Source organism: Chiroxiphia lanceolata, chromosome 2 (genome assembly GCF_009829145.1).
Source record: "Chiroxiphia lanceolata isolate bChiLan1 chromosome 2, bChiLan1.pri, whole genome shotgun sequence".
Taxonomy (NCBI): domain Eukaryota; kingdom Metazoa; phylum Chordata; class Aves; order Passeriformes; family Pipridae; genus Chiroxiphia; species Chiroxiphia lanceolata.
This window is the reverse complement of record NC_045638.1, coordinates 49,705,316-49,719,487: the sequence shown is the minus strand read 5'-3', so window position 1 is coordinate 49,719,487 and position 14,172 is coordinate 49,705,316. Positions and strand designations below refer to the sequence as shown.

The window sequence follows — 14,172 nt, the reverse complement described above, 5'->3', positions numbered from 1 at the left end:
AGCAAAGCACACCTGGGTTACTCCATTCGGGTTTTTCTCCAGAGGTACTGCTAGGCCAAAATCTAAGGCTGGATCTGTGCAAGAGTAGTGCAGGAGGAAGGATTAGGAACAGGAGTGGTTTTTGTGGTGGCAGCAAGCTGTTGGCGTGGCTAAGCCTATCTTGTGAAACTGGGATTTTGAGGTTCTTGAAAGATGCATAAAGCCCAAAGAAAGAGGTACCTGATCTGTGCAGTTACGTGAATTCAGGTAATGTAAAAGGGCAGCTTCAGGCTGTGGCATGCATGCCATATCTTATAAGTCTTCGGTCCTATGAGGAAAGTTCAATAACATGAATAAAATGGCTTCAAATAGCAGGGTTCTTAGCAGAAGAACCTCTCAGCTGTGTTGTGGCCAAACTAGATGTTCTTTTCATGCTAGTTTAAAAAGGAGAAACTGTAAGCCCGCTCTCAACTTGTTCATATGTGAAAAATGTGGTAGGAACAGCATCACGATAATCCCAGAAATCAAGCGCTACACTAATATGAAATGTTAGTAGCAGTCTTCTAGATGGGGAAAATGAGTTACTTTTGAGAAAAAGTTTCAAAATAAGGCTAGAACTAGCTTTCTGCCCCATGACAGTGTTGACAAAACAAGGAAGATGTGGCAACCGGTAATGTCATTGCACCTAACTTTGTGAGATCTCAGTGCTCAATTTACAGTTATAGATGTGAGCATTGTGTTAAGTTTTGTAGCCTCGAACCTCCTCCTAAATTTCAAGTGCATCAGCTACTTTGGAAAGGGGAATGACCAAATTGGTGTATGCCAGTACGCTCAATTTAGGCAAGCCGTTTTCAAACAAAGAAGAAAAGTAATCCTGAGATTCTGAGTAAAAAAAGAATAAAAAATTGGTTAGGTTGGAGAGGCACTGCCAGCTTTTCCTGCTGAAACTGAACTACTGCACAGCAAAGACTATGGGTTTGAGCTGCCTCAGGCTTAGATCTCCGACTTCCTGGGCAAGTACTGTTGCAACTAGCTGACTTGAGTAAAACGAGCACCCCTTAACCAGCTGTGTTTTTAATGAAAATGTCTAACTTTTTCTGTTTGTGTTAAAGTCATGTCAGGCTTGCACAGCCTGCACTCAGAGCACATGTCAAGGTCTGAGATTTACAGTGGAAGTGGAAAATATATTTCCATTTTAACATTTAGGTGTTTATTCCACCTAAGCATCATTTCCATTGTTATAGGCTAAGATAAGCTTAAAACTGAGATAGTCTAACTTACTCCTCAGTAACTCTATAGCGAAAACATTAGATATTGAGTCATCCCCCCCAACCTCAGCCCTGGCTGTACATCCAGCTATGTTTGGAATGGACAGAACAATTTAGAAAAAAGTCCTCCAAACTTTGAGTGGTGTAGACAAAAATAAAATCTGGTCAATAAGCTGTAATATGTGACTTTATTTTTGTTTGTAAACCTGTTTTTCTTAGAGTTACTAGGTGCTTGGCAGAGATTTGTTATATTCCTTCTTGTAAAACATGGATTTTCAGTAAAAAAAAAAGGAAGAAAAAATTTTGTCTCCCCACTATTGTGTGGTAACTTAACATATTCACAAACATAGTTTGTCCATTTTAGCTTTGAACAGTATTTTACCTTTTGACAGTAATCCTCTTAGTGTTCACTGATTGTTGATGTAGGAGAGGTCAGAATCATGTCCTTGGTAGATGTATATGTAGCTAGAGCTATTGAATGTGCTTTTGCTTTTCCTGGATTAATCTGAAAAGGTTATGTAGAACAGCCTTGAGGAAAGATTGTTATTGACAACTGCTACTGTAAGCATGGTCTTATCTCCTTATTGCCGGAAATAAGTTAAGGGTTCTTTAAAGGGGCACGAGCTCGTGGTTAAACATTGCTTTTGTGATGGTTAGTGTAATTCCTCATCTTTGAGGAATGGGTGGTGCCTTTGGTAAAGCATGAAACAATTGGGATAAGTGTCTTGGGTGGTACTGAGGCCAGTTGTCTATTTTCATCATGGTACTTTGAATTGATTGTCATATTCTGAAATTTAATAGAAAAAGTCCTTAAGATATTTTTGAAGCGTTAACGCTCTTAATTGAAATCTTCAGAGTTGTGGTTACAAAATTGGCTTGCATCAAATGCATGAAATAAATGGTTAGGAAAAAGATTTGTTCTTTACTCTTTAAAACCTATTCCAAACTCTGTGTGCATAATTTGAACAACTGAGCTGGCCATGCTGCAGTGCTGGGCCACAACTGATATTGAGCATTGTGGTATATGTTCCTTTCTTGTGTACCTCAATCTCTACTACTTTTTTTTTTTTCCCTCCTTAAAATGCTTGCTATGATTTCGTGATAGCACTGATTTGGTCATGTTCTGCTGTCTTCCAGAGAGGTGAACTTCCTGGATTGCTGCTTTTTTCTTTTGTTATTCTGGTTTTGTTTAGCTGCCTTATAATCAAACAATCTGCTGGAAAGTGCCTGTTTTCAAATGTGTGCATCATCTGTCTGGCAATTGAGAGGTCCAGAGAATGGTCCTTTTGGCCACATATTTTGTAGGATTGCTTTAAAATGCTGAGTCAACACTCTTTAATAGCAGGGTTGAAAAAACTCCATACTACCTGATTACACATAAATATACTTTCTTTAAAGAAAGGACATTTAATGTTTATTGGTGTTTGCGAGTTGTGTTTGTCATTGCTATTTAACTTTATTAAAACTGTGAGTCTCACAATGGATGGAAGGGAAAGAAGATGGCAAATCAAAAAGAGAGTCTTTTCAGAAGAGTCTGTTCTTGCAATACACAATAAGTGTGTTTAGCTGGTGTTGTGTATGTGTGTGGTTTTTTAAGCTGTTGAAATTTGTGTCTGTATTATTTCAGTAAATCAAGGACCTCAGGTATTCCATTTCCAGTTACTAAGAAGATGAGTTATGCTGAAAAAGTCAAGTGCAATTGACCCACTAATAAGAATAAAGCTTGCTCTTATTGATTAATAATATCCTCTGATTTATATTTTATTAAATTATTGATTTCATTTTGAGCTACTGTGTACTGTTGAGTAGGAAATTGTTCTGCTTGACTGGCTTTATTTAAGTACATAGGGGATAAATCCCTGGGTTATGGATAAACTTTCAGGAGCACTTATGCATGGTACAGGAGACACAAACTCGAGTCCTTTTTTTCTACTTCTCTCAAATCAAGGCCTTAAGATGAAACTGTGTGCTGCTTCTGCAGTTCAGTTTCCATGATACTTCTTCAGGAAGAAACTGCTCTTTATCTTTGTTCCTCCCTTGTACATTTATCATTTTTAGCGTCCTCCTGCATTGTCTTTGTACTTGAGCTTTCCCACTCTACCTTAAGTGAAGTATACATAATATATTTAGAATAATATTCAGCTTTTTCAATCAACGTTGAATTTTGCAGCTGAAATTAACGTAGGCTAAAATGGAAGCTGGAACTAACTGTTGAATACTGAGTTGACTCTTGGTGACAGCCCTGTCCAATTTCTTAATTTTACAGACCTTCCTGTTCCCTCTACTTTTACAGTTTATATGTTGTGTATGTTCTGTATGACTTTAGAGTGACTGGGATCTACTTTCTGTACTGGTTTCATAAAGCTTCTGGTAAGTAAAGACATGACCTTTTGACTTGCAGTTCTGTCAATGGTGGCTTACTGAAGCTGTTGGTTACTGGCAGCTGCCAACAAATCCTGATGAAACATTGTCCATCATCAGGGAAGACAGTGAGAATGAACAGGAAGCATTGTATGAAACATGGGACCTGCCCACATTTTGAGTACTGTATGTAGTTTTGGTCTCTCATAAGAGGAGCCTAGAGGAGCTACAGAAGGTAAAGGGAAGCAGACTTCTTAAAAGGGATATCTGAAATGGGTGGTGGGAGTTGGAAGTGATCAGTGCTTGTAGAGTCACCAAGGCAGTGGATAGAGCAGTTGTGGAACTTTCATTCACCAAAGTGTGCAATTTTAAAACTGGAGAGCACTCACTGAGGTTTGATTTAGAAATTACACAAGGAGAAGTGAACATATGCAGTTTGTTAATACATAAGATTTTAGAGGTAGATAATACTATCAGATTCAGGAAAACAAATTCACGTGTGTCAAATCCATACCAGATGCAAATGGCATTGGCAGAGATGCACACTTTTCCAGCTGTAGTATAACTGCTGTGAGTGGTGGGGAGTCTGAAGAAAATAGGTGGCAAATAAGTGACTAAGGCTCATGTGCTGTTCATCTATCTCTTGATGATTGTGTTGGAGACAAAACACTTCCTTTGACTGACTGCTGGTCTCAGTAATATGCTTCTGTTTTTTAGTGGGTTTCTTACTTCTGTCTAGAAAGCGTTCAAGGAGGAGAGCCTCATTTTATACTTTGTCAAACAATGACTTAAGAACAGCTTGAGGAACTGGTTTCAATTCTGTAAACAAACAGAAGGCTACATGATAGGTGGTAATGTCTTTAATAACTTCTAGAGTAGATCAGAGTTGCAATACCTCATTGTGTACAAGCTTTAGAGTAAGCTTTTAACAATTCTTTCTAGTATTTTTTTATACTTATGAGTTAAGATCTGAAAATGTTAGGCCCAGCCATAGTCTTTATTAGTATTTAGAGACCCCAGTGTATTCTTGACAAATTTCACTATCCATTCCTATAACTATGCAATAGGAAAAACTCTAGGAAACGATACCCAGTTTATAATTTTACAATCAATATGAAGCATATGCCTGTTTGGATCATACAAAAATTCCAGTACTCAGAAGTATGGCTGAATAATTCTTCAGTAGAGAAGAAACCTCAAAAAAAAAAAATAGAGAGAAATGGATATATTTAAAGAATAAGACCACACTTCAAGTGGCATTAGTCTTAGAATATTTACTTTTCTAAAAGAGCTCTCATATTCACTTTACTAAGAGCTCTATTTTTACCAATAATATGGGGGATTGGAAGGAATAGAAGCCATAGGGAATGAATGCAAATGTGCATGCTGTGCTGCTAAATGTGTAATTAATTGTTTCAATCTGGATCGTAATTCACAAAAAATGAACAAGTAAAATGCTATATATAACGTAGCCATTGGGATGGAGAGACAGAGAGACACATCTATCAACACACATTGTAATGTTTTTATTTTTTCCTTCACAAAGTGTTGATAGTCATTGTTCTTCGTTTTGTTTTTAATGAGACTTATAAGGTTCTTTTGAAAAAACCTTGGGAAATCCAATAGACTAAAGATTCCTTGTTAAAGAGATCTGACTAAAATAATTTAACCCACTTGTGCATGTAAAACACTTTCACTTGCTACAGAATACTTTATTTTTATACAAGGAGATTCACTCTAGTAGAAAAGCCATTCTCTTGCAACTTATTTTTCACCAACATTTAGTATAAATCTCTCTGGATTCTTTTCAGACAGAGTTTGCCTCCAGAGGTTGTGGGTTTCCATGGTACCTAATCCTTATTTAGCGGACACACTTGGTATTTCTACACAGCTGTGGAAAGGCATCAATGGATTTCTGTTCTTTCCTGGTTCTAGTGCAGATTTTACACCTTTGACCTTCTGACACATTAACTCTTGTTGAAAACTGTCTGCAGAGATGCCTCTGAAAAAAAAAAAACAAACAAAAAACCCAACAAAACAAAACAATCCACTCCATTATCATGAAGGGACATTGCTAGATCTGGGTGTGTGGTAGTTGATGCCTGCCAAGTCAGGGGAAGTTGAGGAAAAAAATAGGATCTGCATCTGTTCTGTGCAGTCAGAGATTCTAATCAAATTTGGTCACTTAGTTTTAAATACATAAAAGCAAAAAGTAACTGAAAGTTGTACTGGAATATACTGAAGTGCCTTATGAGCTTAATTGCTTAGTACTTCAGTATTTGTTAATCTGAGGGATCGCTAGTCTTTAGAGGTTGCTGTTTGTCTGGAGTGTTGTGGCTGTGACCAGGTCTGTATTTCAGGTCTGTATTTCATTTGGTACTGAACTGCAAATAGTTGCCTTCCTACAAGCTGGACTACACAGGTTTGTGGTAGGTTGGTGTTAAAATAGACATTTAAAAAAAAGGGCATGATGTAAATTATCGTATTGGTAAAGGATAAAAAACTGATAGTGAAGAGGAAGCTAGTAAGTTAGAATACAATGTGGTTTGTTGGGCTTATTTTCTCAAGAATTCTTGTGTTCTAGAAAATTGTAAATATTTCTTTCAAAGACTGATGTGGATATATTTTTTTTTCCAAATAAACAGGAAAATGAAACCTTTTCTTTGCGGCAGGATTTATCTCTTCTGCTCTTCAGATTATTTCCTAAGTGTAATTACAGATTATTGGTTTTAGTTTTGATTTTTTTCAGTGAGTACTGAAATTCAGTGGCTACCTGAATTAGAGCTGATTGATTTTAGCACTTGCCCTCAGCAAGCTTGCTAGTGACACCAAGCTGTGCGGTGCAGTTGACAAGCTGGAGGGAAGGGATGCCATCCAGAAGGACCTTGACAGGCTTGAGAGGTGGTTGTGTGCAGACATGAATTTCAACAAGGCCAATTGTGTAAGGTCCTGTACCTGGGCTGAGGCAATGTCAAGCACAAACACAGTCTGGGCAGAGAATGGATCGAGAGCAGCCCTGATGAGAAGGACTTGGGATTCCTGGTGGAAGAGAGGCTGGACATGGTCCGGCAATGTGCACTTGCAGCCTGGAAAGCCAGTCATGTCCTGGACTACAACAAAAGCAGAGTGGCCACCAGGGCAAGGAGGTGATTCTGCCCCTCTACTCTGCTCTGGTAGACATCCTACCTGGAGCACTACATCCAGCTCTGGAGTCCCCAGCACAGGAAGGACACTGACCTGTTCGAGTGACTCCAGAGGAAAGCCACCAAGATGATTAGAGGGATGAAGTACCTCTCCTATGAGGAAAAGCTGGACAGTTGGGATTTTGCAGCCTGGAGAAGAGAAGGCTCTGGGGACACCTTAGAGGAGCCTTTCAGTGCCTAGAGGAGCTCTACAAGAATGCCGGAGAGAGATGTTTTGCCAGGGTGTGTAGTGATAGAACAAGGGGAATGACTTTAAACTGAAGGAGGGTAGGTTTTGTTTGGATATTAGGAAGAAATTCTTCTCTGTGAGGTGTGTGAGGCACTGGAACAGGTTGCCCAGAGAAGTTGTGGATGCCTCATCTCTAGGAGTGTTTAAGGCCAGGCTGGATGGGGCTTGGAGCAACCTGGAGCAACCCCCTCTGGCAGGGGGCTTGGAACTAGATGATCTTTAAGCTCCTTTCCAACCCAAACCATTCTGTGATTCTGTGGATGGTGTTTCTGTTTTGACAGTATAAGTTTTACGTTTTTTCTAAAAATAAAGTAATAGTCGATTAGGTGGCATTCAGAAATGAGAGATGAATAGACAGAGGTCAAATCCATTTTCAACATGAAGTATTTTTATAACAGGTTCAGAATTAAAATTTATTTCAGGATCCTTTTTGTTTTGTCTTGAAAATCCCAAGATTAAGATTTTGCTATTTACAGAGAAATTAATCTATTTTTAGACTAGTAAAGCTGAAAAATGCAATATGTGGTTACAAAACAAGCATTTAATTTACAACCTGTATTTGTTTCAGTGAAATTATTTTTATGTAGCAAGAGATCTCTGCTTTCATGCCTCATTTGTAAAGAGCAGTTTAGTTAAACTTACAAATCACTACCAGTAGGCAAGTGTAAAAGGACTTAGAATTTTTCAATAAATGAAAGCATCAGGTGTATCACAGAGAGGTGAGAAGGTCCCTTTAAGCTTAATGAAGAAAATAACATTTTTTTTTTTAACCTGCTGTTGGTTACACCTCTCTTATTTAAAATGGTATGATTTCTGTGGAAAAAATACCTGTGTATGGAAGATGTCAGGAATATAATGCAGAAACATCAGACTTCTTTTTGTGTGCTCTCCAGGCAGTCTTGAGTCTACCATGCCTTGCCCTCCCACACTAGAAGCTGCGATAAGTGGATATTTTTGGTTGGTCTTTTGTTATTATTTGAAAAATTGATAATAGAAAACCCAAGTGACTTCTGCAAAGTGAAGACGATGAACCTCTGTTGCCAAGAGTGTTGCTTTTTGTGAAGGAACTGTATCAATGGACTGTTTTGCATAGAAAGGTTGAACTTGGGTGATGTACTTGGTTGTCTCCACAGCATTACTTAAAGCAGAGTATTAAGTTCAGCATTATGGAATTTCTGTGCATTATATTAGTTTTAATGCAGTTTGGAAGAACCCATGAGCTGGTCAGCATGAGGTCAAAACTAGAAGAGTCAAAGCTTCTTCAGAAATGTAATATCATTTGAAAGGTAGAAGGATTTGTCAAAAGTGCTTTGTAATTTATGACTGCTAATGAGAGTTCTGTGTAGCTCTATGGTGCCCCATACAGAACTATCACTGCTAAAATTTACACAAAAGTTTATCTAAAAGTCACATTTTGACAAGGTTAACTAGTAATAAGGATGTTAAAGGAAGCAGGAAAAGAAAGCTGGCTAGTTGTTTGGGGTTTTGTTGGGGGTTTTTTTTGTGTGTTTTTTTTTTTTTAAACCGATATGCATAATTTTATGCTATGCTAAAGAAATTATATAAAGAGCATGAAAAAAGCATATGTTTATGACAAAGGGATTTTAAAAATGTATATCATGCTCTTAATTATGTTGCAATAACTTTATAATATACTGTTTTCCCTAAGTCATATTTTATGAAAGGATTAAAGAGCAGCTTTTGAAATTTGCCTAAAATGAGGTAGCAGAAATTGTGAGTGGGGAGTGTGTGTGTTACACTATGACTAGATTAGTGTGCTACTTCAATATGCTTATCAGAAAGCATTGTTCTAATCGGGTGTATGTATGGTAGATATGATATAAGACATTATATCCTTTTCCCGTGATTTTTTTAAAATGGCATAATTTAATAACTTGCCTGTATTGCCACTCTAGTACAGTCAGTCAGTTCATCAGAAATGAAGCAAACTTTGTTTCACCCACAAAACTCTGCTTTCCTAGAAAAACAAAGTTACTATCTGCAGGTAAAGGAAAAGTGTTAAGTAGAGAATGAGATCTTCCAGTTTAAGTTTTTATTTTGATAAGCCTAAATGGTTAAAGTATATGCATCAGTCCCCTCAGTAAAAACTTCTGTACTAAGCACTTTCTCATAAGTCATGTTTCTTTGTAGGCCGTCATCTGATTTCAGACAGTGCATCTGATTCCTTTGGAAATAATTACACAAACAAAATAACAGGCTTAAGGAAATCAATTAGAAGGAAGTATTAGAATGAATAATTGTGTAAATTGTAGAAGAATAATTTCTTCTTTAAAGAAATTATTACTGTTAAAGTAGTTAGAAAAGAAAGGTATCTGTATTTTACACAGTATTTTGGTGCTGAAAGGTCTGGCATTGATTTTAACTTCTTCTGAAATGAAGTAGCGAATCACTGTTTTGTAGACCTTTTGCTGGGAAGAAAACAGAAGATTGTGTATGATAAAAAAATCATATGAAGGTAATTATTATGTTACTGTACCCCCTTTAGTAGTTACCATAAGATTGAGTAATTGGTGGCAGAATAGCCATTGCTCCTCAATTGAACTTTGAATTTTACATGTCCTAACATAGGACATCTTGAGAATATGAGCCTGTAATGTTCTGTAGGTTGAGGGCTGCAAAAGCAGGGTTTGAAATACTGGCATAAACAGTTTAAGAACAATATGTCTAATAACAAAGTACTTCCTTTTTTTTTTTCTTTGTAATAACAAAGCTCACCTGGATACTGTAAGTACAGACTAAGACGTGAAGGGAAAAAAAAAATTCTGTGTGACCTGCTTTTAAAATGGGAGGGTGGGGATCAGGGGAAGGTATTAATTTATACTTGTCTGTGGTTTAATAGGTCTCGGCAATTGTTTTGACTATAATCTTGACAAAAACAGTTGTGTTGCTTTGAACCAAATAATGACTCAGTTGGGGCTTGGGAGGGACTGGGATGATGAACTGTGAGTTCTCCTTAGTCCTTTAAAAAATAGACAAATAATCTTGCTATTGGGAAAATAAAATCCTGGATACTGTTTGTATACTTTTAATGTTAAATGCTTCTTCAGGTGACATTTAAGTACATAGCATAAGTAATGCCTTGAAACAGATGTTTTCTGTTCTGTTCTGGGTGTTTTTATCTTGGTTTCTATGGCAATGAAACCTTTGTGGAGTGTCAGACCTCTTCTTCCCCTGTCTCCAAAAATAACTTCTAAATTTATCAGCCAGTATAAGCCAAAATTAAATATAAATGACAAGCTCAAAGGTAGACAGATTCCTACTGGTTTCAAGCAAGCTGATTGACTCCACAGAGGAGAATCAGTGCCCTGTGAAAACGAGGCAGAGTTGCTACAAGACAAAATGATATAAACCGCTGCTATCTACCCTGCTGGCCTGGGCAAAATTTCCAGTTTACTGGGGCAAGTTCTGCTGCAGTTGTGGAGTTTTATTACAGACTCACCGAATATGCTGAATTGGAAGGGAACCACAAGGATCATTGAATCCAACCCTCAGCTCTGCACAGGACCATCTCCTGGAGTCATACCATGTGCCTGAGAGCATCATCCAAACACTTTTTGAACTCTGTCATTGTTTTGCTTTCTTATCTCAGCAAATTAGTCCCCTGAGAAGAGCTGAAATTACTGCCTTGAGGAGAAACTAGGAGACAGGACACAATGAGAACTAACAAAAGCTGGTTTCTGTTCACAGGACAACTTGTGTTTATTATTGTAGCTGTGAACACTCAAGCTACTTAATCCAATTCTTGTGATTTTTTTTTTTTCAGTAAAGGAGTCAGGATTTTTTGTTAAATTACTGCATTACGATAACCTTGATGCCTTTCAGAATTTCTGAGAGGCCTGTATAATAGAAGAAAGGATAAAGAGAAATACTTGGTTTCTGAATATGAGTCCTGCAAAATAAAGACTTTTTGAATCCACTAAAGGCCATAATGGGACTCTTTTGTATGGAGCACTTAGGATGGATTTTTTCCATTTCCTAACTGCAGTTGCTATAACAAGTGAATGACGTGTTGACTTTGTCTTTGAAAACAAGAAGTCTCATGTGCATATTCTTGTCCAATCCTCATGTTAACTTCATCAGTTACTAAATTACTCCACTGTTACTATATTAGAGATAATATGGAGAAAAGTAATTTTCAAGAAAGCATGCAGAAGACACAAAATTACAGTTCTTGTAATGGCAAAGTGTTTTTGTTTTTGTTTTTTTTAGCAGTAATATGCTTTTTGACCAATGAGATGCTAGAGGATCTTTATGTCTCCAGAATAGTGACAGTACATACTGTGGCTTGGTAGGGAGAAAAAGTTGCAGGGATTGAAGTGGAAGGTGATAGGAGGGGAAGAATGGAGGTAACAGACAGATGTCAATTAACTTGGCTCTGCTGCTTCTCCTACCTGTAGACCAGGTTGTTGTTGGGGGGTAGTCAGAACGACACACGCATCCTGTAAGAGTGTCAGTGTAACAGCATCAGTGTAAAAAACTATGCCAGTAATATCTGGTTATTTGTATCTTTTCTAATAAAATGACAGTTTTATTTAAAAATTAGGGGTTTTTTTATTTGTCCATTGCAATATTAGATTTTTCTCGTGAATGATTGTACTGAATTTAGAATCATAACTTTTGTAGTTCTCAGGTTCTTCTTCTGACCCGTTTGACCTTTTTAGAGTCTAGTGATTTGTATTCTCACTTGTTTTCTCTTATCACTAAATATATTTTAGTTATTTTGAAGTGCTTTTGTTTTCTTTGGCTTTAACTACTCTAAATGGCTATTCATATTTCAGATTACTGCTACTTTTGAATCACTGATTAACCCTTAAATGACCTGATTGCTCAGTACCCAGAAACCCTCAAAACCTCCTGTCAGTTCCATTGAAGATGACCTCTGAACATTAGGAAACTTTTTTCTTTTTTTTTTTTTCTCCGTATTTTTAATAAAGGGAGGGTAACTGAGCACTGGAACAAGCTTTCCAGAGGGCTTGTGGAGGTACTCAAAAGTCATCTGAATGTGGTCCTGCACAACCAGCTGTAGATGTCTCTCATTGAGCAGGGGGAAGGGGGGGGATGGCCTCAGTGATCCCTTTCAGCCTCAACCATTCTGTGAACTTTGATATAATCTACATGTTGAAAGAATTTTGGTGTGAATGTTACACTACTTAACAAGAAATTTAGCATTCTTTCTTCTCATAATGTGCTTTTTCCAGTAATCTGATTGCACTTTGCCTAATAGGAAATTAATGTAGTTATAGTTTTAATATTTTTGTTATTGAAATGGTATTTTTCTGTAGGGTATTCATAGAAACCACCAGTTTGAAGCTACAGAATTCTGCTTTTAGATTTGTTCAACTTTTTTTCTGGTCTGGGTTTTACATGTGGCCCTTCAGTTGTTGACTTCTATGTATCTTATCTTGTAGTTTGCACTACCAGGAACTAGCACTTTTTTGTTTAATTCTAATGCTCTTTCTTCTTAAAAGTTTGATTCATATTCTAAGCACTATCAAGATAGCTAAAACAATCAAAAAGGCCTTCTCTAAGAAAAGATATTAGTTGCTGGATCTGAATTCCACAGTTTTAATCAACATTCTTACTTCTCCAAATTTTTATTTCTGTATATGCTTAACTGGGCATGTCTTTATAAAACTTCATCTTAATAAAACAAACAAACCAACCAGCAACTTCAAGTTTTATAGGGAAAAGATTGTTTCCAGGGTGTAAAGAAAAGCAGAATGTTTTGAAAAGTCTTAGAATTTGCATGGAGGAGCTCTTTGACAAGTTGTAAGAGAATGAAAATCCCAGTTACAGAAGTAGAAATGTGTCTTAAATTTTTATTTCTTCTAGATCAGTACAATAAATGATAATATTTCTCACCTATTTTGTTTTAAAATGGGTTAAGACATTTTGTGAATGTATTTAGGAACAAAAATGTAATGGTGTTAAAATAGTCATATAAGAGCATTTTCCATTATAGTAAACATTGAAAACCAGCAGATTTTTAAGACTCTCTGAACATCTCTGATGAGAAGAAATACATTTCTGGGGGAAAAAAAAAAAAGCAAGGCAGTTAAGACTCTTTAGCTGTTTGCTTAAAAGAATTTAGCTGGACTACTTGAAGTAGTCACATGCTGGTTTGTAAATATTTTTTGTTTTGTTGATGAGAGTAATCTTCTCTCTTTGAACATGGTTCTGCATGTATTAGGTTGTCCTGGAAAGTATTCCCTGAATGCCTCTGAAATTCTGAAATTTTTATGGTTTTCTTCTAAGCTTCATAATGAGGATGACCCACCAGAATCTTCAGCAGCTGAACAGCCCTCAACGTCTACAGAGACTACGCAGACTCCCCAGACAGCAGCCTTATCTGAAGCAGATACTTCCCCTCCACCCTACTGTAGCATAGCTGTGGAAGCAGCTGCAGCTTCAGGTATTTTTCTCACATAACAGCTTGTCAGGGAGGGGCGTGTATGAATCAGCACTTGGTTCAAACTGGTACGATATTGTGGCATGTTTTTTTTTTCCTAAGCACACAATCGCAGTAAAAAGATATCCTTTCATGTACAACCCTTTTATTCAGAAGAAGCACACTTCTAAATTACACTAATTGTTCTAAATTGCTAGACTAATGGATATTCATTAATTAGTATAATAGGTTTTATTTAAGTCTGCTCTAGTTCTGTTCCACATTTAATCTACATCTTTGAGTAGTGCTCCATTATTAGACCTCATTAGCACTTTTCATTGCCTCTTTATAAACAAAACCCTCAAACTTCTAAGTATGTAACATTGTTCCGTGAAAATATTGCCATGAAAAGGTTAATTTTTCTTTAAAGGCTCGATAGAACTTCTCGTGAAAAATGAGTAACAGGAGTCTCTTTATCCATTTGTTCACTGCTCCCTTTCTCAGTGAGATTGTGACTTTTCTTTGGGATATGGGAGACTTAACAGCAGGCACCATCGGAGTTCCTGTTTAAGTAAAGTTGCATGGATTTGTGTCTGCCATGTGCCAAATAAATATTTTAGAAGTAACAGCCAACCTAATGTTTTTAATGTTGGTTAAAAGAGCAGTTTCCTGTCCCTGTCCTTTTGAGACAGTATTTGCAAATATAATACATAGCTGTGTGGA

General features: G+C 37.0%; 1 protein-coding gene across 3 annotated transcripts in view; it reads left to right on the top strand.

Annotated features, from left to right (window-relative positions):
* NDFIP2 (Nedd4 family interacting protein 2) overlaps nt 1-14,172 on the top strand; it is a 45,883-nt gene that overhangs the window by 5,538 nt on the left and 26,173 nt on the right. For all 3 annotated transcript variants that reach the window (XM_032678583.1, XM_032678582.1, XM_032678581.1), the window contains exon 2: nt 13,317-13,473. In XM_032678583.1, coding sequence (XP_032534474.1) covers nt 13,317-13,473 — 157 coding nt within the window. The remainder of the gene's footprint in view (nt 1-13,316; nt 13,474-14,172) is intronic.